The sequence below is a fragment of the Drosophila montana genome, unplaced genomic scaffold (genome assembly GCF_035044405.1).
Source record: "Drosophila montana isolate Dmon_TW-CO22-7 unplaced genomic scaffold, ASM3504440v1 contig_3513_1, whole genome shotgun sequence".
NCBI lineage: Eukaryota > Metazoa > Arthropoda > Insecta > Diptera > Drosophilidae > Drosophila > Drosophila montana.
In genome coordinates, this window is record NW_026998392.1 from 99286 (window position 1) to 125057 (window position 25772).

The window sequence follows — 25772 nt, forward strand, 5'->3', positions numbered from 1 at the left end:
AAAGTAATATCTTAAATCCATAAAGACTCTTCGAATGGACTCTCCACTGCTTGAAGCCAAGTCATATACAATATAAAATTGTTAAGAATATTTAAAATAAATAGTTACAGAATATAAGGTACCCTAGGAGACAAATGACATATAATAAGTGAAATTGTGTAGTTTCCCACAGTTTTATAAGCTATATATTGTTAGCTAGTTTTAGAATTCAGAGGGTCGAACCATCAGATAGATGGATATGTCTGATTTAGAATACATCTACTTTAATTCTTCGTGAAAGAACTTTAATTTCCCTTTCCTTGCATTCTATTTTAGAGTTAGATTATTTTTTAAATTAAGCAATATTTAATGAAATCTCCGATAAATGTATAAATACTTATTGCTGTAAGTTCTGATTAGTAAAATTGAATATAAAATGACTTAACTTATTAGCTTAGTAACATGATACATAAGTTGTTTGGTTTATTTTTTTTTTAATTTGAGTCTGAAATCTGTATTCAGAGACAAGTTGAACACATTTAACATAGAAGCATTCAGAGCATACCCATAATTGGTAGTGATTTTTTTTTTTTGTGATTCACATAACTGCTTAGGTGCTCGACATGTGGAAAGAAAGTGTAAGCATCACCTATTGTTTTTTTTTTTTGTGGCTTTAATTATTGTATTTCATTTATACAAGTATATGTCAGATTGGTGCCCTTTTTCAAGATAAGCTAAAGAAAAGATTACTAAGTATTTGGCATTTGGATTAATAAAGTGTGGAATTTATTCCTCATTAGAGTCATTATGACTCGATCAAGATCTTACACTAAATTTCACGCTCAGAAGTTGGCATCACACTTCATATCCGTGCCATTAACCAGCGCACAGTTTTAAGCTATTGGAAAGGATTATTAAATTGCCGCTTGCTGGTTCCCAGCCTTATCAGAGGGCTTTGCTGTAAAATGGTGTTTCCTGTTGTCGCAGCGGCGCATTCAAAGGCCTGCTTCGGTCCTGCGAGGGAGGTTGGGCTATTAATTTTAGCAGCGGAATAAAAACACAACTCGTTTCTGGTAATAGCCGCGTCAAAATTCGCCAGCCTCGGGCCATTAATTTAGTTTATGGCTGCTGGCAAGTTTTGCATAAGCTGATGCCGATGCCGATGCGGATGTCCTTGAGCGGCGTAATGAACTTTTGGCCACTAAATGCCAAAGAAGGGCTGGCCGAAAATCTTTTCAATTGTAAATGTAGTGCCATAAAAGCGAAAAGTGAGCCATAATTTAATATTAAGCACAGTCCCACCGCCCCCACTGCCCCTCGGCCAGTGCCCCAGGCCTGTGGGGCAGTGCAGCTTCCCCAGTTGACGTTTGTTTTTGTGCGGCCAGGCCACAGGACTCTGCTCCCAGGGGCTCGAGCTTAGCAGCATTATGGGGCGCATGTATTATATTTACGAGTGTGTTTATGTTTATGTTGATTATTAATATTCATACAAACACATTCATGCATTGAGCGTGTCGCAAACAAACATTTAAATGATTTTTATGCCTCGGCACAGAAATATGCTTTGTTTTTTTTCTGCAGCATTCAGGTTTAATGCTTTGTGCAAAGGAACTTTGCATAAAAAAAAACTCACACGCACACAAATGTACACGCATGTGCGTGCAGTATGTGCGCATGTATGTGCTATAAAAGCACATTTTATTTATTTGTTATTTGTTTTTGCTTTTGGGGCCCTTCCCCAAAGGTAAACAATTTGATACGCTTCTCGTGGGGTCCTTTTTGGGGACCACATATCGTGGGTCCTTCTTGCTCATGTCAGCTAGTTTTATAGCCCATGGCCGATAATTCAATTAGTTGCGCCAGACAAGCCAACTTTATGGAAGGGACTTGAACATTCACCTGAGCTTTACAGTGCGTTGACATTGCTTCATAGTTATTTGTATTTACCTATAAATGTGTGTTTTTTAAATTTCGCACTTAAGCTTCTTTATTATTAAAATATGATCAGTTAAATGGAATAATTTTTAATTAAAAAAATTTGTATTTACCTTTTGTTTTATTTTATATACAGATGTTAAGTAGCTTATGAGCTTTTAAGAACTGTACATAAGTTAAATTAATTGAGCTATGACAACGAGGTCTTAAGATCGTCTTATTTCTTGGTTATTGATGAGATTATTTATGAATTGCAGACATTTTGTACTTATTATATTACCTTTTATAATAGACATTTATTTATAACTTTACTCCGCTCATAAAATTGTGAGTAGGTTAATTGGCTGTCTGCCTCTGTCAGCCGTCGGAAATTTAAAAGGCTCTTTACACTAGGAATATAGTATTGCGATTTGGTAAACAATATGTTTGGTACTAAATATAATTTATTGTATATTTATAATATATTTGATGAATAGCAAATATATAAAATATTCTATGAAAATATGTATGACCTGTAATAATTTTGGTAAATTAAAAATTGTTTTATTAAAATCATACAAATATGTGACCCATAACCTGAGTTCACGATTCGTATATAAGGTCAGGGAGTTGTTTGTTCGAACCAGCCACAATTTCTTGATTATTTTACTGCCTTTCATGGTACTCAGGTATTTATAATTCCTATATGTTGATAATTTAACACACATTTGCAGCTTTATAGCCAAACACGTGATGTTTCAATGTTATTTTTAGCTTTGTGTCCCAATCCCCTAAAGGTGATCGGCATTGGAGCCAACCCGAGATATGTTACGCATCTCCATCCACAGGAATTATAATGCATTGTGACCTCTCTATTCCATCGAAATCCTTTTAGGCAATTCACAAAAGGACTTCTTTACCCACTCACATACACACATATGTGTGTAATCCCTTTGGCAGCGGGTCGTTTAGCTGTAAGTTGAGACTGGGCCCAGCCCACGACAGCCATTTGACCATGTGGCACTGCCTTTTTGCGTAATATTTATAATTTATGGAGGTTTCTCGCAACATTGCCCGCTGCCAGCTGCTGTTTATAATTTTCAAAGGTATTCGGTCCGAAGCTCAAAGCGTAGCAGGTTTATTAAGTAAATTGTTTCCGTTACTTTTCGGATTTCCTTTGAAATTGCTGCGGATTGTGCCGTTGTCTGAAGTGGGCCACTTCCTCTCGACCGTCGAAGACAACCAGTACAATAAATAAATAAGAAATAATGGTATATAGATTTATATATATTTAGAAAGAGCCACGCAGGAAGACAAGTCAAAAAGACTTTGCTTTGGACTCAGGGTTTTCATTAAAGCGATTTTCACTGTCAGTAATTTATGTGTCAATGAATTGTGCGGACTACGCCTTTGACATCAATTCTCGGACTCTGCTGGAAATTGAATTCGCCGTCTGGCCGTCTGGCAGGCTGGCGGTCTGGCAGTCTGTCAGTCAGCCATTCCGCAGTAGTCGTCGCCATTTAGCTCGTAATTTTTATAGCCCGTTAGGCCTCATTTGGTCACGAAGCTCAGATGCGACTATATGCGAGTATTTATTGTGCTCGGTTTTGTTGTTGTATTTTTATTTTGTATTTTTGTCGCATTTTGTTGTAATTTTCCTGATTTTTGTTGTTGTATATTTATATGATTTTCATAGGCTGTCGCCATACAGCTGAAAGTATGTGACTCAAGGTCATATGATCTTCTACCCTGTTTTGCAATGGCAAGTGGGTATATTGTGCAACGACTAAGAGTTCGACAATGCTGCAGTAACCAGGGAGAAAGAGAGAATGTGAGAGTATTCGCCAGATATGTGAGCAAGGCTTACTTGGTGAGCGAAAAGATCTTTCAAAGGCTGCAACAAAGAGCACATTTCAGATACATTTATATCTGAACTCTCAGATGCAGGAACATGGCTTAGTCGACTATTTTTGTCCGCCCCGTTCTGGCTTGGGGGCTGCTTTATGACCGCTGCAGAGCTCGATTTATAGACAACTGTTCGAGATGTGTGCCTGGCAGGCAGACGGGCAGGCAGGCAGGCGGCGACATTTGCAGCAGTGCTTATTGCTTCTCGTAGCATGCTTTTAGGTGGTAAATAAATAAACTTAGTGTCTGAATTTTGTCGCAATTACCAAGTATGCACATATGTATGTCGGCCGACAAGCTGTGGGCATTAAATCGGACATAATTTATGAGCCGTAAGCAATTTGTGGGCCTACTCGTATGCAACTGTACTTGCATAATGAAATCTGTTGGAAATTGTGTGTAAAATGGGAAAAACCATTTTAAATCAGGCTACCGCTAAATATAAAGTAACTTACTTATATTATAGAAAAGAGGCAAAACTATTTAAGAAGCTGAATGCTAAATGCATCTGACATCTCAGAAATTTATATGTTTAAGTTTTATCATTAATCAATTTGGTTATAGAGAGTAGTATGCACAACATACACTAGCACGAACTCTCTACCTAAGCGCTTTAATGATCTCTATTTTGTTTATATAATAAAGCAACGGTTGTTAGAATAAGATATGTACTTGTGTTAATGGATGTGGAACAGTAACCGATACCTTTCCCATCATTTTATCAAAAGTGGGTTTAAGATTGAAGAAGAAGAAGGCCGGGTGACTCCCGCTGGTAGTTTTACAATATTGCGCAGCTAACTAGCTGCAATACGTACATTTATCATTTTGCTGTTCCAATAGTTGTTCCTAACGGTAAATTAAGCAATCTGCATATAAAAGAAATGCCGAACTTAACAAAAAATGAGCATCATGGACGATTTTTTTTTTTGGTCATGGTTGCTGTAATTTGAATTTATTTTGGTAAGCAAAAAACACTGTTGGCTAGAAAAATGCAAATAACGGCAAAATGTAGCCTCTTTCTGCTAGCCCCAGTCATGTTTTGTTGGAGGGGGAAGGAGCGGGCTATTGTTTGCAAATTTGTATTTGTATTCTAGTTTTTGTTTATTTTTTTTACTTACTTTTTTTTTGTCTGTCTCGTTTGCTTCGGTCAGCGCCTTGCGCTGGGTCCAAGTAACTTCCGTCTGCCGGCACATAATCTACGTCATTTCCGCTTTAAATTATTTACATAGGAAATATGGCAGGCTCCCGTCAGATCTGTGGATGGACATTGGTCTGGCTGCAAGACACGACGTCCTTTTTTCTCCTTCCTGAACGCTGGCTCTGCGCTTCTTCAATTGTTATGATTTTTTCCGTCTTTTTTTTTGTGGCTTTCGTTAATCTTTGGGGTTCCTTTGTGTGCGGCTCTTTAGGCTCGGATTTGGCATTTCGTCTCGGCTCGTCTGGCCAATGATATGCTCAAGTGGTCCAGCGACTTATATTGCGCATTTTGCTCACTTTAGGCCATTTTTGCTTTCGTTATTGTATTTGCATTGGGTGTGTTTTGTTTTTGTTTTGCTTCCTCGTTGCGGCTGGCATTGCAATTTTTTGATTTCGCGCTTTTTCAGCTTTTGGCTGCGGCTGCGACTGTTTTCCGGTGCTTTTCGCCGTAATTGAATTATACGCTTGCATGCGCCACACTGATCTTCCTTTGTCCTGGCCCTAATCCCAGAGTACGAAATAAAAACTCGCAACGCTGTTTAAATATTTGCGCAATTTTCGGTGTTGACATTTTGCCTGAGATTCTTGATAAAAGTTTTGCTTTTTGTTTCAGTTTATTTTTTTTTTTTGGACCGTCGAGAAACTTTTGGAAATGAAATTCAGATAATTTATGCAGATTGTGATAGGCGGCGTATGAAAAAGGCGCATAATTGTTTATGCCACACACCGAATTCAGTTATCGCTCAATTTTTGGCGAAACTCTTTTGTCAATTTGCATAAAATGCCAATGAACATTTTGCTAATTGTAAACCTAAATTTAAAAATTTCTTTTGCTATATGAAGAAATAGGTATGCATTATTTCAGTGTACAGCAAAGAAAATTTATCTTGATTTGTTTTTTCGTATTTAATTACATATTAAACTGACTTAAGGTGAAACTATATATTAACGCATTTTTATAACATATACATTTTCTTAACGCCAATTTTAAGCATTTTTATGAGTATTATTTATATTATATGTTTTATTTTATATATTATATTTTAAGTGACGTCTTATATTTATCGTGTTTTCTTCATAATGAAGACACATTTGTGTCACTCTCATCCCTGAATTTATAGATATGAATATCGTTTAACGTTTTATTTCCTTTTAATTGATCAATTTATTTTAGCCTTTTTTTATAAACAAACATATAAATTTCAGTCATATTGGATTAATCAAAGATATTAGTAAAACATATTATCTACATGTATAAATATGTAAAGACCTCTATTTTTTGTTATATCCAAATGGCAGCTGTAAAAAAGAACGATGAAATGCCATTTTTTTTGTCGCTGTGATTATTTAACACTTATTAAATATTAAACACATCTAAATTAATTATTTTGCGATTACGCTGATATTTATGTTCACACGCTTAAAGCGTCATAAACGCAGAATTATTATAAATATGTTGACTAAACCAAATAAAAATATGTGCTGCAATTTCCGTAGATATTTTCTTTCGATTATTCGCACACGCTTGTTTATTAATGATTGCATAAATAGCTATTTATTAATAAAATTCTACATTGTAAATTTGTTTTATTATATTTTTTTTTTCATTGTTTTCTTTTTGTTTTGTGTCAATATTTATGAGCATTGACAACCTTTTTGCGCAATTCATTAAGTTTCTGCTGAACATTTGGGATCCGTAAAATGCCAATTTGTGACAGCCGAGCGAGTTTCCGTTTGGGCTAATGGCAAACTGAAGCACATAAAAGACATTTGTGTCATTTAAAAATGTACCCAAAACGCACAGAATAGAAACATTTGTTATGCGGAGCGCACATAAGTATGCTACAAAAACGAACTGAAGTGATTAATGCACAGCAACTCTTGCCCATAGAACTGAACTCTTTGTGGCCCTTAGTCCTATTACATTTGCAAAAATGCAAATGAACACGTTCAAAATAAGTGTGTTTATTTGAAATCCCTTATGGAAATTGGTCAAGTTGAAGGAAAATTTAATTTTATGAAATCAATTTTCATTATGCCCTTAAACGGCCTGGGTCACCCCCTGCAGCTGCTGACGGAACCGTGTCGTTAAAAATATTTTGTAGCACTCACCCAAATATTTCTCACATGTGGCTGCACACAGAAGAGCTCACTGTGAGTGTCTCTGTGTGTGCGTCTGTGTGTGTGTGTGTGTGTGTGCTAAAATTTACTTTTGTTGGCCGCGTCCAGGGAGTCGTTAAAATGCAGTTTAGAAAAACCCCAATGCCACCAAAGACAAAGTGCCTGATAACGAGCGCCCTGGACATTCTCATGCTGGCCCCAGCTTTAGTATTTTTTTAACAGCCCATTTCAATTTTTTTCTTTGGGTTCTATGCACGTTTTTTGTATGTGATAATAAAATTCATAGCGCCTGCATATAAAATCAACTTACTGACCAGCAAAAACCACAAAAAAAAAAAACAAAAAGGGTAACAATACTAACACATGTGGCAAAGCTCTAGCTGCAATGCACATTGTGCCATGGTAAAGGTTCAAAGAATAAGAATAAGTTGAATAAGTTATCGTTGAGAATGTATTAGCTGGCATTGAATAACATTACCTCGCTCAGCCAGACGCGCCTGACACTAGCTGAAAACTACTATTGATTACAAATAATAATAATAATGGCATTACCAAAGATCTTTGTTCTAATCACTTCAAACCATTTGGGAGGCACTCCACGCGTTTCGGAAAATTCATTCTTTCTTGGTGGAGGTCAGAGATTTGGTGGCTGATGTTTGAAGTGAAGTTTTAACTTTGAGTGATAGACTTTAAAATTGGTTTCAAAGCACGAGCAGACTGGCCAAGCCTTTTTCTGAAGCCCGTCCCATCGCACTTAAAAGACGTCATCTTAACTTTCTGTAGTACGGAAGACTAACAAACCAGATCATCCCTTAATCAAGTAAATTAAATTTTAATTGTTTGAGATTTATTAATTTTTTTTTTTTTTGCAAAATAAATGATGTTGTGCAATTTTAACATAATGTGAACATGTTTAACATCAATGTTTAGCTAAATAAAATATAAAAAATATAAAAAAGCGGGACTCTATGATTTTTCCATTCAGCATAACTAAATCATACACGTAAATTTGATTGTTGAACAGTGTGCAGATGCAATGTGTGGGTCCGCATTCATTGTATTTTTATTTACTTTTTATGTATTTATTTATACTTCGGCTCGTGCAGCTGTTGGAATACATTTTGATTTCCGTCGGTTTAGCGCTAGGATTCTCTTAATGCTTCTGTTCTCATAGCTTTTTTTAATGCTATTTTTCTGTTGTTTTTTTATGCTTTTCCACGTTGAGCTCAGCCAGGCTCATAGGCTCAAGTGAATGATGGGCTGACTTGCGAACAGGGGCTTTATCCAAATAGTTTTAAACTGTTGCTGAATAAAAGTAAATTAAATGAATTATAGATAATTGTGCGGAGCAAAATGCTTCTAACTAACCGGTGACTGTTTAGGCGTAATCAAGCGCAATGCAACATAAAATATTCAAATTCTATTAGTGCAACAAATATACATTCATACATATATATTTATTCAACCATAAATGTTTGTTTGTTGGTGTGTGTGTGTGCGTGTGTGTGTGTGTGTGTGTATGTAATCAAACACACAGGCAAGTGGTGAAAATCTACCGCAATTAGACGACAAATCGTTTTAATGCCAGCACTTCTCACTATCTCTCTCTCTCTCTCTCTCTCTCTCTCTCTATGTCTTACGCTTCATATGTGACGTCAACATGTTTTGAATATGTAGATGTGTGTGTGTTCGTGCGTTTGTGTGTGTTAATGTGTGTAGGGGCATTAAAGCATGAAATTAATGCACAAGGCATAGCAAATAGCCCTAAGGACATGCGTGCCAACGCGCCAGAAAGAAAGAGCGAGACAAACAGTGAAAGAGACCGAGACACATTAATTTGTATGAAGCACTGAGCCAGGCAACCGCAACCGCTGCCGCCTTATAAAAATTGTCGCAAGTAAATTTTTATTTTTGCCTGATGTTATGGGAGCTGAATTGCAGCGGCTGCTCTTGTTGGGAAATTTAATTTGTGGCACACATGGCGTATGCGCAATTTAATTAAAGTACGAATAAATGCCAGAAATATGCATGAATTTGCTGAAGTGATAATACCGAATATTTTGCTGTGGGCATCATTCAATTTAACTTGAACAGTCGACAATTCAGCCACGACACAGGCAACACTACAACAATTTTTCGGTAAGGATTTTCGATATTTACCACATACACGCACCAAGCCACATTCACAAAGTCTGACACAACGCACCCCTAACATATTCGACATAGCCTTAATTCGTTATGCTCCGTTTCGGCATTATGAACAAGAGAAGCGCAAAGTTAGAGATGGGAACGTGATAAATAAAGCTGGCACTCGTGTTAAGCAGCATAGACAGAAAAGAATTTAATTTTTATTTTTTATAGATACAAGTTGAATGTGACTGTTTTAATTTCAAAAAAAGAAGAATTACAATATTAAATGATATAAATTAAATGTTGTTGCAGTCGCCGAATGTTACTTGATCGGAGTATGAAATAGTCTATTTATTTATTTTGTAGTATACAAGATGTTTCTATTTATTTGTCGAGCATGTTAATTACTGCCGTATACAAGAGATCCCAAATTTATAGCGATTACTGCAAGTATTTGGTTTTTGATTGCAATCTGTTTTTTATTTAGGCTTTTTTCGCACATTTTTAATAACTAAATATGCCCATCACTAAAGTTGTTTGTCAGCATGGAAACATAAAAATTTAAAAACTTGTGAATCTTTTTTGGCAACTTCGCATTTTGATAACGTTCTTCGAGCAGATGTGACAAATTGTTGAAAAGTTACTTTCATGTTGCTCACTATTTTGACAGTTGATTGGGTTTTCCTTAAAATCTATTAGCTATCCATCATGTGCATAGCAATAAAATAAAAAGAATATAAACAAATAATAGGTATTTTTAATGCTAGTTTGAGCGACAGCTTCCAAAAGAATTCATCCCATTTTTCTTATTCGTATTGCTGTGGCTTGGGTGGAAGATATATGCGTGTGCTTAGCTCTGGTGTGAAACGCAGGGGAATTATGCTGGCAGTATGCTTCAGCATAGTTTCGCCCATTTATACTAATTTCTTTGCACATATTTTCTATCTCTTTGGTAAAGTTTGGCAAGTGCAACAACTTTTGTTGGTCAGCGCGCTGTCTTGTAATTGCTCTTCGATACGAGCGCTCAACTTGAATTTTGGGCAAACCCCCTTTGCAAAATGTTCAAGCATTTTGCAACAACTTTCGAAACTGTGCTCAATGATGGCTCCCAACTATTTGCACTTAATGGCCGTTAGCAACATTTTAGTTTTTCCATTGCATTTTTTGTGGCCATTCTATTTTATTTTTAGTTTTTCGTATACATGACGGATACTTGATGCTGCTGCTCGGCAAAAGTTTCAATGGAGTGCAAAGCACAGTTTGGTTATGTAAATAGAGCATGATATGGTTTTTGTGTGGTTATGCAAATGTGGTCAAGGGTTTGTTGTGTGCTGCTGCCATAGACCGGGGATGGAATTGCTGTACGGCCAAGTGGAAATCAAATTTAATTCAAATCGGTAATAGAATGCGGCTTTTAGTTCATTTACAAAGCTAAGCTGGCAATAAGTAAGTGCTCAATAATGCAATTTAACTTGAAGATTCCATTTTAAAGAGCTAAGACAGCATGTAATTGGCTTGCAAGAGCTTAAAAATATGGATTGCCTGGCTAAAATTAAATCACAGGATAATCAAAAATGCTTTAAATACTGGAAATGTGTGCAAAACCAATTTTCACGTAGTGCAGCAGGACTTATTGGCATTAAGACCACTTCATAACTGTCAAGCGCTGCAAAGGAGAAGTATTAAAAAAATACAAATAAACTAAAGGCAAAAACAAACACATGCAGGACGAAAACAAATGAAACGAACAAAAGTGTCGCCAGTTTAAAACGGGACAGTAAAAAATGGCCCATACAAACACACACACACACACACACACACTCACACGCCAACACCAACACAAATATTTGCATAATACCCAGGCGTATATGGTTGACATTAAGTTGCCAGATGAAACCGGCATGCAGAGCACCCAGACTTAAGCTCCTTTTCAGCTGGCCAACTAAAGAAGCAGCCAGCGATCGCGCAGGCCATAACTCATTTCAACAATTTTGATTGTGCGCCCGCCGGAGTCCAGTTGCACAGGAGCAACCGGGCAGGGAGCACAGGAGCTTACAATAAATCACAGCTGCCCCGTTTGTCGGGGCCGTTGCGAAATTAGCTACCTGTTAAATGGTCGCTACACATTGCATTTTCATTCAGCTCAAATTCACACTTAAGTAATTTTATGCGCCTTTCGCATGTATTTTTATCTTTATAAATATTTGAACAGGCTGCTTTGTATGCGTACTGCGTGTACTCCTGAATAAGTGTGCGTAGGTGTGATTGTGTGTTTCGCACTCACTGCGAGAGTGTGTTTATTTCATGTTACACACACTCAAAAATATCCAGCTTACAGCCACATACTCGTACAATACATATTACATGTCAGCTTTGTTGAGGATTTTACTGGATGCTCTATCATGCATATTTTATTGACCCATAGTCACACCCGGCACTCTCTCAGCTTCAGCTCTGAGTGCTCTGATTGCTACACTTGATTATTGTAAAGTATTTACTGAATAAAATCTGAGTAGTACTCCAATAAGTCTAACTATCTACAGGGAGTGACATATGTGCGTAATATTTTTATTGTTATCATTTATATATCTAGGCAAAACTATGCTTATGAGTTCTATTAATAAATATGTTTTTGAAATTTTCAAAAACGTGATAATAATACAAGCTTAATGCATTTTTAAACGTGCTGTCCATTTATTTTCAATATTTCATAGTGTCATTTTCTCATTCTATTTCTGTGCATAAATGGTGTGTTTACATAAATACGTAGACATATATCGGATATATTGGGAGCTATATTAAGTAGTACTATATTAATTAATATAAACGGGCATTGTGGAGTTTGTTATTACCAAGTTTCGTCGACATAAAACGGCTTCTGTAGTACTTATAGGATATACACAATTGATTCGGTCAACTCTGACATAAGTAAGATAAGTACTGCCTTTAGAAAGATTAAGAACCTTGACAAATGGACAATTTGCAAAGGCCTTTTTATCCTATATAGTATAAAAACGAGCTTCACGAACATTTTTTGTAACTCTTTCGTGCGTTCATCGGGAAAAAACATTTGGCAACAATGAAATCTGTTTTAAATGTGCTACTGAAACAATGCCTATGAGAAGCCAGCAAAGCTAATTAATCCCACTTGACCTTTTGTATTTTGTTGCCCTAAAAGCGTAACATGGACTTTGAACAGAAAGCAGCCATATTTGGGCCCACGCGTTTTATTTGGACTCCACATTTAAATAAAGGCTGAAAAAAAGGACAAGTAAAATTGAATTTTGCGTGGCCTTCGCTTTAGGGTTTTATAGTTTGGCGAATATTGTGCATTGCTTTTTTGCTCAAGCTTGAGATAACGTCCGAAGTATCAAGCTGGAAATAAGATTATTTTATTTATTATTATTGTTATGATTCAGTACAGAAACAAACAACCCTCTCAGATTACAATGACTTAATGGGGACCAACTTTCAGGGAAATCAATTATCAATTGAATGCTTAAACACAATATGCGATGTGACATACATTATCCGCATGTATTGCTTTTAGTATTTGTGGCATTGTAACTTGTGTGACCGGCATGACCTTATTGCTACCTTCGACTTGCCGGTCATTTGGCAATAATCTGAGCATTAGTTGCCATTGGCAGTGCTACAAAAACAAATACACGCAGACAAATCCCTGTTGCTTATTATTTTTAGTAAATTATGAAAACGATAAGCCTAATAGCCTGGGCGCTGCCTGCGCTCCTGGTCTCATGCTCTCCTGCTTTCTTCCCGCCAGCAAGGACATGTGTCGCCAGGCCGCCGATGGCATTGCATGTGCTACCAAGCGGTGGGTGGTTAGAGGCGCAAGAGATAATGAAGCAAAGTAAAATCAAATGGCATGAAAATGTTAGCATAGCTTTAGGCGTTCGACTCGACTACGCTGCTGCTCATGTTGCCGTTGAGTGTGTGTGTGTGGTGTGTTTGTGTGTGTATGCGTCGTCGCCATTTTGTTTAATATGCCGGCTGGCGGCTAAGGGCACCGCATGCCAGCGATTATCTAAAAGACATTAGCATCCTCGCAGTTACCACAGTAATGTACTACAGCTTTCCAGCTTGTTTTAACTATTCAAAACTGTGTGCGTGTCCGCATGTCTGCATTTAAATGTCCTGTTTTCTTCAGCAAATTCTCACCGATGTGTGCAGTCGACTTTGGGCTTCCTTTTTTTTATTATTAATTTGATATGGTCACATGGTTGGGTTTATGTATCACCAGACTGTTATGGTACGTGCTATTTTCTATTTGCTGGCTTTTCACATTGCATTTCGCATTGCAACTCTTTGTGACACTTTGCAACTGTTTTAATTGTATTTAACCACGACGCGGCGCCCCCCTCACTTGTCCCTGCTAGCCGTTTTCTTGCCAACGCTATTTTGTTCAATTGCTCTGCCAGTCTGTTTACCCTTTTGACACCGTCCTGACCCTGGTTGCTTTCGTTTTATTGCTACAGTTTGTTTGACAATTTGTCATAGTTGGCTTTGGCGCTAACTTCTGTCCAACTTTTTGCAATTGGCACGCACGCACGTTGACGATCTGAATCTGTGCCCAATATATGCAGAAATCCTCTGTATGTATGTTTTTTTAAATTGGAATACATTTTGGAATACTTATAAGCATACCGCTTGAGCCCAGCGTACAGAGCTTTTTGTCGCCGATCTAAAACGAATTCTTATCAGCATTGTGAACTAAGTCTAAGCTCAAACTCAATTGGCGTCAGTTGGCTTAATTTGACCTAGTTTTTTCATTGTTCATAGGAAAGTAATTCGGGGTTTCATGTCACGATTTGATCGACTTGATCGGGGAATATATTTTTTAACAGTCTACCTAATTTTAAGTTCACTTAAAATAGACCGTAATTATTTTTTACTACCAATATCGGCATTTACAATTTAACTAAAAATTAATTATTTATTCAAAAGAAAATTTTATTTCAGCTATTAATAAATGTCATACAGATTTAGTAGTGAATATATGTTTAATATTAAAATTTTGGACAGGGGGCTACGGCTATATCGTTCTCAATTATTATCAAGCTTACAAAGCCCCAGCCAGTTTGGTCAAAACAAGCTATCTTAGGCAATTTGGGTTACAGTTTCTTTAAATCCCAACATAACTTTTTCTCTTTATTAAGCATTTATGTGTGCCTAACATGAAATAATTATTGTCGTGCGAAAGTGTTTGCTCTGGTTAAGCGATTGTTTACTATTTGCTATCTGTTTTAAATGAAAACATTGAAATGAGTTAAATTGATTCTCGGCAAGAATACACAGCAAAATTTGGTCGGCATATCTTTGTGTCTATGTTTGCTTAACCATTTCAGTATATAGATAATTCTTAATAGATCTAAATCAATAACTGATTCACGTAATGCCGAAAAACAAATGTTATTTTTTTTTAATAACATATTTAAAATAGAGGAATCGATTTATCAAAATTTATAATTAACAGCTGATGGGTGAATTGGCACACAAGTATTATTTGTGCCATTTTAAAAATGGATAGTAAGTCTAATGATTCCAACTGAGTCAACATGTCAATATTTAACACCACCATCACTCTTTTTACGGTTTGTTTGCCATGTCTCCAGTTGAAGCGTCCAAACAATTATAAAGTGATAGTCTGGTCCAATTTTCGATGTTTGGGAAGAAAACCTCACCAATAAGCATTCAAATCGCACATTGGCAGCCAACTGTGTAAACTTATAATCATGGATAATCAAGAATTATGGATAATCAAGAACTACTATAAAAGCAATTAAATTTGGAATAAAAGTATCATTCACCAATTGATCTGTGCAAGATGAAGTTCAAAATAATTGCACTTAACTGTGCCCTCTTGGTTCTATGCCTTTCCTTCCTGCCGATGAGCAATGGACAGGACTCAACCACAGTAGCATCCACTGACACAACAACGACGGCGGCTGCATCCACTGACACTACCACAGCGGCCGCATCAACCGATACCACCACCACAGCCGCATCCACCGATACCACCACCACCGCCACCGCCACCACCACAGCCGCATCCTCATCATGCGGTGGCAAGAAGAAGAGGAGGAAGCACAAGTGGAAGGTAGTGAGACACCCTGGCAAGAAGATCATCAAGAGACACCGCAAAGAAAGCAAATGGGACCTCAAGGGTTAACTGAATAATCTACAACTGAAGAAATGACAAACTTGTACATGGATGTGAACTGAATTTTCTACTAGATTTAGATATAAGTAACTGTCACAAAGTGCACTTTAAATATAAATTTATATATATAAAACTATTTGTCCCGATTGATAAGCTGATTAATTGACAAATTGATTGGACATTAACGCTGAGTTCAATCCACGAAGCTGAATTCCTTTGTCAGGTATCTCAAGTTATACGCCGCTCAGACTGGGAGTTACAAATTTCATCTGTAAAGTCGCGAAAAGTGTTGGAAAAATTAATTAAACTCAGTTTCAAACTCATTTTCAAAGGTCGTAAGCACTATAATATATATTCAAACATATGTATATATACATAGCGTGTGTAACCCGGCCTTTTCCGTTGCAAGTTTTTTACACAAATCAGTAGATATACATTTTTTCAAAGTTTTCGCACGTACAATCTTGAACACTTTCTATTTAAAAATATGTTTAAAGTTCATCGAATAAAGATCAAAAAGTTGAAGAGGTTTCCGCCTATGTTAGTGTGATAAGAATCTTTTCGTTGTCGTCCAAGAGAGTTGAATTTTTTCGGGAAGCGTATCAAATAAATTATAACAAATATCTCAACCGGCTTCTGCCAATATACCACAATTAAAGATAGCATTTCTAAAATCGGCCATATATAATTACAATAAAAATATCTTTGATTCGTAGTTTCCACAGAGAAAGCTTGAATTCTTGAAAATGTGTGATAAACGCCTTCAATGAATAAAAAGCCTTGTGTATTAATTTGAACGCAAAACTTCAAAACTAATCTGTGACTCCCATTTATACCGAGAAGGTATCCAAATATATTAGAACTAAGATCTTCGAAAATGTGTATGAGACTGATCGAATGGTTAACAAAAAAGTTTGATACGATAATTTTTGCAACAATTATTTAGATCCGGTTTTGGTTACCCATCTTCGAGGCCTAAAATTTTTCTTAAACTTATTCTATAATAATTAGTTCTTTTTTTACTTGTAGTTTCCAGGATAATCCTGTGCCAAATGACTTGAGCCATCTTAATAAAAATTGATCCAGCTGACTAGATTCCTCTTAAAATTGAGGTTGTTGTCTGCGAACAAAAGCAACAAGCAATAGCAACAATAGCTCAAAAAAATGTATAGTATCTCGTTATAATTAGTCTGATAATCTGTTTATTTAAAGTGCACCTTGTAACAGTTTTTAATAGTTAAATAGAAAATTCAGTTCACATCCATTGGTACAAGTTTATCATATGATCAGTTTCAGATTATTCAGTTAACCCTTGAGGTCCCATTTGCTTTCTTTGCGGTGTCTCTTGATGATCTTCTTGCCAGGGTGTCTCACTACCTTCCACTTCCTCCTCTTCTTCTTGCCACCGCATGATGAGGATGCGGCTGTGGTGGTGGCGGTGGCGGTGGCGGTGGTGGTGGTATCGGTGGATGCGGCTGTTGTGGTGGTATCGGTTGATGCGGCCGCTGTGGTAGTGTCAGTGGATGTAGCCGCCGTCGTTGTTGTGTCAGTGGATGCTACTGTGGTTGAGTCCTGTCCATTGCTCATCGGCAGGAAGGAAAGGCATAGAACCAAGAGGGCACAGTTAAGTGCAATTATTTTGAACTTCATCTTGCACAGATCAATTGGTGAATGATACTTTTATCCCAAATTTAATTGCTTTTATAGTAGTTCTTGACTATTTGCATATTTAGACAACTGGTTTTAAATGTGCGATTTTAATGATCATGATTGTTGACAAACACATAGAAGCTTCTAACAGACTTTGTTCTATATATATGAATTGCTTGGAAACTTTGATGTTTACTCAATTGGAACAGAAAGAGTTTGATGTTTTAAATATAAATCTAACACATTTTCACTTGGCAACAGATTATCTTTGTCTGGCATTTGTCTGATAACAGAAAATATTGATCCAGTAATTTTAATATTGATCAGCATCAATCCGAATCCGTTTTACAGGCCTTCGTCAGTATGAGTGTACGCGTCGATCTGATTGACTCTAAGTTGAAATTTACACGTAGCTTCTCCTATTGCTCGCACAGATTAAGTTTGTGTGTTGATAACTTGCCCCATTCAATTAATATTATTATTATAATTAATATAGAAATTAATTGTTTTCATCATAGCTCTTAGAATCTAATTTGTGGTTATGGTTTTTGTAAAGTATACATGGATTAGAAATTCTCCACTTTTTGCAAAACTCCCTAAGGCGTTTCCACCAAATTCTGAGGAATTTATACTGAATTTTTAATTGCTTTACTTATGCCCTGAAAATGGCATATAGAAGGAAGCTACAATGTTTCTACAAGTTGCGCGGCGATGGGTTCAGGGTATCTGTTGGCCGGGCCCTTCCGACTAGAGCTCTTCTACTTTTTAATTTATGGGTTTGGCTTTTTCTTTGTCATTAATATCAAATCTATCTAAACAAATATACAAATTGACAATTACTGCTTTAATTGAACGGGCGACTGTTCCTTTGTGAATCCAACGTCCAGACGCCTAATCTATACACGATCATGACGTCATGAATGCAGAGCACAATTTTATGTCTGTGTTGATTTTGATGTTTTTTCTAAAAACTACGACCACCGTTTTCCCCCACTCGTTCAAATAATCAATAACTGCGTCTGGTGCTCACTTACGACTAAAAAGGAAGCATCCGTAAAAATTTCAGCTTTGTAGCTCTTGCGATGTGGACTGTTCGTGGGTTACCGTTCAGTAATTTAGTCATACAGTAATTCAGTCATTCCGTCAAAATTTCAGGGAAACCTGAGTGATGTTGTGTTAAGATTATGAGGGTACGCCCAATTGGGGCTTAACTAATCGGGAAAATCTTATTATTGTATTGTTAACGAGTGTTTAAAGGACTACATCGAGTTTCACAAAAGATTTTTTAAAAAATATTTTGGAAAATTGTGAGGTTCTACATGTCACATTTTTACATTCCTCAGTTGCATTCATTTACCGCTTTAAATGAGTAGACTGTTAGTAGAAAAATGCGATACCCGTCATCAATGTATTCGAAGGTCCTTGAAAATTAGATTGATGCTGAATTTCGTTGGGTATTTCATCACTTGCCATTTCCCGTTTTATCGTTACATCACGTAAGATACCTACTGTAGAAGTTAAGCTTCATGGATTGAACTTAGCGTTGATCACCAATTAATCGGTTTTTCAATCAGTCAATCACTCGGAACAAGTCAATTTATATGTGTATAAGTACAAAGATATTTATTTAAAGTGCACTTTGTAACAATTTCTTATAGCTAAATGTAATAAAAAATTCTGTTTATGAGTTGGTCATTTCATCAGTTTTTGACTTTTCAGTTAACCCTTGAGGTCCCATTTGCTTTCTTTGCGGTGTCTCTTGATGATCTTCTTGCCAGGGTGTCTCACTACCTTCCACTTGTGCTTCCTCCTCTTCTTCTTGCCACCGCATGATGAGGATGCGGCTGTGGTGGTGGCGGTGGCGGTGGTGGTGGTATCGGTATCGGTGGATGCGGCTGTGGTGGTGGTATCAGTGGATGCGGCCGCTGTGGTAGTGTCAGTGGATGTAGCCGCCGTCGTTGTTGTGTCAGTAGATGCTACTGTGGTTGAGTCCTGTCCATTGCTCATCGGCAAGAAGGAAAGGCACAGTTAAGTGCAATTATTCTGAACTTCATCTTGCACGGATCAGTTGGTGAATGATACTTTTATCCCAAATTTAATTGCTTTTATAATAGTTCGTGATTGTGCACCTAGTTTACACAGTTGGTTCCCAATGTGCGATTTGAATGCTCATTATAGAGGCTTAGTTCACAAACATCGCAAATTGGAACAGACCATCACTTAGTGATTGTTTGGACGCCTCAATTGGAGACACGGCAATCAAAATGTGGCAAAAATGTTGGTGTCTGTGAAATATTGACATCGCATTTTGATATTGACGCAGTTGAAATCATGAGACTTAATTTCTATTCGTTAACTTTTGACCTGTTAGCTATAACTTATTCGTGTACCCATATATTGTATCAAGCAATACCTAGTCCGGCGCAAATAATGAATCATGTGTTAATCTGTGTACCTAACAGATCCAATAACTCCTTCACAATCATAGTCAGAAGTACAAAGTTTTTGGGTGTTATTTGTAGGAAGATAAGCTTGTTTTTTCAAACGAGTATTATTATAATCGGAAAGGATTTGGTGCCCGTAAATATGAAAAAATTGCGGAAACCCGTTGTATAAAACTATTTTAATTTAATTGCGATCGCCCTCAGGCTCATTAATGATCTCTCTCCAGCTCTCTTAATTGGAAATGGAGGCCAATAATTTGGTGGATGACGGTTCCGATTTCAACTCTTTATCTTAAAGAATCTTTATGAAAATTCCTGTTTATTTTCCAGCTGCAAATTTCCCACCGCGGAAATAATCTGAGCTGAAAACGTCCATTCTAATTTTAAATAGACTTCAAGCAAATTTTTAAATATCTATGTAGAATACAACTTGAGCGTGGTGTTAAGGATAGTACGGGTAGAATACATTTTTCCACAGGCAGCCAATGGGTGAAAAATTGTCTATGATTTGAAGCACAAATGTCAGCTAGTATATAAATTCGCACAGACATAAGCAAAGAAGGGAAGAAACCTTGGAAAGCGTTTGGTGTTGTGTCATTCACACAGTGAAAAATATATTGGTTAGCGGCAATGTCCGTCTTGTTGGTCACATTCTTTCCATATGAAACCAATTTGTTCAACGCTTTTATTGCTAGTACTATGGAAATGGGTCAGACTGGTTCGTCTTCACTTTGTACACATGCATGCAACAGAAAGAAGAAAGCATCTCTGACTCCATAAAGTATATACATATATATTTTCCTTATATATATTTTTGCTCATCTGATCATCTCGAAAGATTCAAAAGGTACTTGGATTTATTTATTTTTTTTTTTTTTCAAAATTCCTCCAATTTTCTTAATGTAGGTAGATATATTTTCTAAGCGTAACTAGAAGATTTAAAAAGATAAAGAGATACAGAAAATGTTGTAGGTGGACTGACGTTTAGTATGAACAACTAAGGATTATTTCACATTTATGATGCGTTCCCATTTTTCTCACAGAATTCAAAAATCCTCATCTCCCTTTCGCTTTTGGCACCATATTTATGTCTTCTGAATTCCACAACTATCAGACTTCCCATAGAATGGAGCAAAGTGAACAAGCGCAGCCACACCGTAAACCGCACGAGCATGTTCTATGAATTTTCAGCATGTATATGTTCAGAGCATCTCCTGTTCAGGCACTTGCAACCAATTAAAGCCACGTTTTAAATTTAAGCTCTTTGTGTAAAAATACAGCTAAACGGCTTGCTTGAAATTCAATCAATTATTAGTCATCCGGTCAGTTTAACAGAATAGATATTTATTTAAAGTGCACTTTGTAACAATTTTTAATAGCTAAATGTAATAAAAAATTCCGTTTATAACTTGGTCATTTCATCAGTTGCAGATTATTCAGTTAACCCTTGAGGTCCCATTTGCTTTCTTTGCGGTGTCTTTTGATGATCTTCTTGCCAGGGTGTCTCACTACCTTCCACTTGTGCTTCCTCCTCTTCTTCTTGCCACCGCATGATGAGGATGCGGCTGTGGTGGTGGCGGTGGCGGTGGTGGTGGTATCAGTGGATGCGGCTGTTGTGGTGGTATCGGTTGATGCGGCCGCTGTGGTAGTGTCAGTGGATGTAGCCGCCGTCGTTGTTGTGTCAGTGGATGCTACTGTGGTTGAGTCCTGTCCATTGCTCATCGGCAAGAAGGAAAGGCATACAACCAAGAGGGCACAGTTAAGTGCAATTATTTTGAACTTCATCTTGCACAGATCAATTGGTGAATGATACTCTTATTCCAAATTTAATTGCTTTTATAGTAGTTCTTCATTATTCGCATATTTATACAGCTGGTCTCAAATGTTCGATTTTAATGCTCATGAATGTGGACTTGTAGACATAGCGAAATGTTTTAAAAGAGTTCGTTGTATATATTTGGATAGTTTGGAAACTTTTATGATTACTCAGTTGGTTCACTTGGAGTTTCACGTTTTCAATATTTATAAAACACAATTTGATAGATATAAGATTATCTAGATCACTAATTTGTCCTACAATATAAACTACTGTTCTAATAAATTTACTCTTGGTCAGCATCAATAGTCGTGTAGATTTTATCATGCCCGTTTGTCAGTCTATCCGTTTGTATATATGAACGCATCGAAAACGGAAAACATAACGAAATGAAAAACTTGTTCTTCATGAAAATAAAAAAAATAAAATAAAGATTTGGCAAAAAGCACCGAAGCAAATAACGAAAATATTTCCCATAGTTTGAGGCTAAGGAAAAAAGCAGCGTAGTCACAGCGTATAATTTTTATATTCTTAATGATGCTGATTTGATTCCAGTACTCAGTAACTAGGAAAATAATGTGTTTTTATGCGAAACTCAATTTGATGTACCCTAAACTCACAGAAAGTGACCCTTAAAAAAATAAACAAGGGTCTGCTCGAACAAGAGAGTTTCACATGTAATTCAGATTAATAATTGAAATTATTTAAATTTAATTTATATCCTTGGTAGTGCCCATCTTAAAAGCAGGAACATTCTTTTGAGGACTAGCCAACATACAACATACTTATTGAGAAACTAAATTAACTTAACTAATCCTACAGACTGACTCGGGAATCTGCATTTAAATTTCCTTTACGCCTTTGTGCTCGCGAAACTTCAGTGTGCTAATGCCGGGCTTAAAATAATAACTCTCCAGCAGGTGTGGCCAACACCTAAAGCTGTTTCCAAAGTTGTGGGAGCCTTCTTTGTCTCTGTGTTTTGTAGCGCTTCACTTCAAACTAACGATGTGAAAACGATTATTGAAAAGCCATTTCCAAGGTAAGAAAACTGTAAGAAAACTTAGTAGAAAACTGTTGTTACAAAATGTTTGTAATGCAAAAATATTTATGTATGTATACATATATAGACTGCAGACTCTGCCTGGAGGACGGCAACGCCAGATCATATTTTGGGAAACGGTCCAGCCCTGAGAAGGGTGAGACTTGCTCACTTAGGGCAGTACGGGCTCAGTATATCTGAATATTGGCAGAGTCCGGAAAGGATCTTAATAACGCATTTAAAAATGACAATATAATGCATTACTTCGTTTGAAACCACAAATTGCCTTAACAATTTACAAAGAACTACTTAGAGCTTAAAGAATATTGTTTCAACAAAATAATTAAATATATTTATTTCAAGTGCACTGAATAACAAATCTTAAGTCTATAGGTAAATTAAAATGTCCATTTTACAGGTTTCGGGATCAGGTTTCGATTGTTCATTTATCCAGATCTTCTTGATTTCTTTGAACCTTTGCGTCCACTCTTACCACTGCGTCCACTCTTTGCACTGTTACCACTGCTTCCACTGCTGCTACTACTCTTTCCAAAACTTCCTTTTTTGCCGCCTGTGCGGTGCCTCTTGATGATCTTCTTGCCAGGGCGTCTCACTACCTTCCACTTGTGCTTCCTCCTCTTCTTCTTGCCACCGCATGATGAGGATGAGGATGCGGCTGTGGTGGTGGCGGTGGCGGCGGTGGTGGTATCGGTGGATGCGGCTGTTGTGGTGGTATCGGTTGATGCGGCCGCTGTGGTAGTGTCAGTGGATGCAGCCGCCGTCGTTGTTGTGTCAGTGGATGCGACTGTGGTTGAGTCCTGTCCATTGCTCATCTGCAAAAAGGAAAGGCATATGACCAAGATGGCACAATTAAGTGCAATTATTCTGAACTTCATCTTGCACAGATCAGTTAGTGAATGATAGTTTTGATTCAAATGTAGGACTTTTTTATAGTAATTCTACATGACTCTCATGTATAATACAGCTGTATCCAATTTGAAATTTAAATTGGTTTTCTGTGTCAAGTCAATAAAAGGAGTAAAAATTGGAACACATTTTGTCATATTTATTTTCATATGGCCGCCAACCCTTGGACTTCTGCAAAAATGTGAAATTGCGGCAAATAACAAACTATTTGCTCAAATGGCAAATGGTTGTCTAAGTATTTATGTGAATAAAGATGCTTTTGATAAATTATATTATTTGTTGTCATATTGTTAATTTCTGCCCAGAATAAACAATAAGGGCTTGGAATCTCAAATGTTAAGATAAGCTTAAGCCTGCAAGTGGTGAAAATATAAGTTATACAAACAGTGCAAGTACAATACAGAAATACGTTGTTATCGTGTTTGAAAATAGAAAGAATATTTAAAGAAGAATTTTTTAGAATATTCTCGACCAAAATAAGCTTGTCTTAACATTTGAGATTCCTAGCCCTTACCGTTTATTCTGCTTATAAAATAATTATATCGAAAGACATCTTTATTCACATAAATATTGAGGCATCATTTTACCATTTGAGCAAATAGTTTGTTATTCCACATTTTTGCAGAAGTCTAAGGGTTGGCGGCCATATGAAAATAAATATGACAAAATGTGTTCCAATTTTTACTTCTTTTATTGACTTGACACAGAAAACCAATTTAAATTTCAAATTGGATACAGCTGTATTATACATGAGAGTCATGTAGAATTACTATAAAAAAGTCCTACATTTGAATCAAAACTATCATTCACTAACTGATCTGTGCAAGATGAAGTTCAGAATAATTGCACTTAATTGTGCCATCTTGGTCATATGCCTTTCCTTTTTGCCGATGAGCAATGGACAGGACTCAACCACAGTCGCATCCACTGACACAACAACGACGGCGGCTGCATCCACTGACACTACCACAGCGGCCGCATCAACCGATACCACCACAACAGCCGCATCCACCGATACCACCACCGCCGCCACCGCCACCACCACAGCCGCATCCTCATCCTCATCATGCGGTGGCAAGAAGAAGAGGAGGAAGCACAAGTGGAAGGTAGTGAGACGCCCTGGCAAGAAGATCATCAAGAGGCACCGCACAGGCGGCAAAAAAGGAAGTTTTGAAAAGAGTAGTAGCAGCAGTGGAAGCAGTGGTAACAGTGCAAAGAGTGGACGCAGTGGTAAGAGTGGACGCAAAGGTTCAAAGAAATCAAGAAGATCTGGATAAATGAACAATCGAAACCTGATCCCGAAACCTGTAAAATGGACATTTTAATTTACCTATAGACTTAAGATTTGTTATTCAGTGCACTTGAAATAAATATATTTAATTATTTTGTTGAAACAATATTCTTTAAGCTCTAAGTAGTTCTTTGTAAATTGTTAAGGCAATTTGTGGTTTCAAACGAAGTAATGCATTATATTGTCATTTTTAAATGCGTTATTAAGATCCTTTCCGGACTCTGCCAATATTCAGATATACTGAGCCCGTACTGCCCTAAGTGAGCAAGTCTCACCCTTCTCAGGGCTGGACCGTTTCCCAAAATATGATCTGGCGTCGCCGTCCTCCAGGCAGAGTCTGCAGTCTATATATGTATACATACATAAATATTTTTGCATTACAAACATTTTGTAACAACAGTTTTCTACTAAGTTTTCTTACAGTTTTCTTACCTTGGAAATGGCTTTTCAATAATCGTTTTCACATCGTTTGTTTGAAGTGAAGCGCTATAAAACACAGAGACAAAGAAGGCTCCCACAACTTTGGAAACAGCTTTAGGTGTTGGCCACACCTGCTGGAGAGTTACTATTTTAAGCCCGGCTTAAGCTCACTTAAAAGATCAAAAGATTGACTGGGATGCTGAGAAGGCATAGTGTATGAAGCAGTAAGGAGTGATTAGCCTTACTGAAATCAGTATAGATGACGTCAGTCTGCAATCTTTTCTAAAGACGATCAATTACTAGCGAACTTAACTCAAGAAGGTTAGTGGCTGTTGAGATGTTATGATTCTCTCAAAAGCTTAAGGTATAGCGGATAATTTGGGAATACCTCTATAGTTTTTGGCATTGGACTTACTCCCTTTCTTATTTAGAGGGACAATGTATGATTCTTTCCAACTGTTTGGAAAAGAAGAAGCTCTTACAGACAATTCAAAAATTGTTAAGACAGGTTTACATAGTGCTGCAGCGCAGTAACTGAGCACAAAGCCGGCTTGATTGTGTTAAGGTCTCTCAGAAGCGAACTTTCCTTAACAATAGGATAAAAGATGCAGTTTGAGATTTGAGTAGGTAGTTTGAAAAATTTGATCGGGCAACTGCAAAACGGGAATAAAATCAGAGTGATTTCCCGATATCTTAAACTTTTCATAACACTTCGACTTCCCATTTTTAAATCTCATTAGTACCATTCATTAGAACCA

The 25772-nt window shown here is 37.0% G+C and overlaps 5 protein-coding genes across 5 annotated transcripts in view; 3 read left to right on the forward strand and 2 right to left on the reverse strand.

Moving 5' to 3' along the window:
* LOC135435127 (uncharacterized) overlaps positions 1–25772 on the forward strand; it is a 169385-nt gene that overhangs the window by 12100 nt on the left and 131513 nt on the right. The gene's annotated exons all lie outside the window — the stretch shown is intronic.
* Positions 15092–15436, forward strand: LOC135435117 (probable serine/threonine-protein kinase tsuA). Its single transcript, XM_064692020.1, has one exon. The coding sequence runs from the start codon at positions 15092–15094 to the stop codon at positions 15434–15436; it is 345 nt and encodes a 114-aa protein (XP_064548090.1).
* On the reverse strand, positions 16733–17077 carry LOC135435118 (protein new-glue 3-like). Its single transcript, XM_064692021.1, has one exon. It carries the CDS (start codon positions 17075–17077, stop codon positions 16733–16735), a length of 345 nt encoding a protein of 114 aa, XP_064548091.1.
* LOC135435119 (spore coat protein SP96-like) lies at positions 20962–23272 on the reverse strand. The gene is made up of 2 exons (XM_064692022.1): positions 22870–23272; positions 20962–21335 (listed from the first exon to the last, which is right to left on the reverse strand). Exons 1-2 carry the CDS (start codon positions 23270–23272, stop codon positions 20962–20964), a joined length of 777 nt encoding a protein of 258 aa, XP_064548092.1.
* LOC135435120 (prespore protein Dp87-like) lies at positions 24131–24580 on the forward strand. The gene has a single exon (XM_064692023.1). It carries the CDS (start codon positions 24131–24133, stop codon positions 24578–24580), a length of 450 nt encoding a protein of 149 aa, XP_064548093.1.

Excerpts from the sequence above, each read along its gene's own strand:
- LOC135435117 (XM_064692020.1), top strand. The coding sequence starts at position 15,092 with ATGAAGTTCAAAATAATTGCACTTAACTGTGCCCTCTTGGTTCTATGC.
- LOC135435118 (XM_064692021.1), bottom strand. The coding sequence starts at position 17,077 with ATGAAGTTCAAAATAATTGCACTTAACTGTGCCCTCTTGGTTCTATGC.
- LOC135435119 (XM_064692022.1), bottom strand. The coding sequence starts at position 23,272 with ATGAAGTTCAGAATAATTGCACTTAATTGTGCCATCTTGGTCATATGC. Across the intron at positions 21,336-22,869 it reads TGCAAAGAGTGGACGCAGTG|AGTATCATTCACCAATTGAT; the intron begins GTAAGAGTGGAC and ends ATTTGGAATAAG.
- LOC135435120 (XM_064692023.1), top strand. The coding sequence starts at position 24,131 with ATGAAGTTCAGAATAATTGCACTTAATTGTGCCATCTTGGTCATATGC.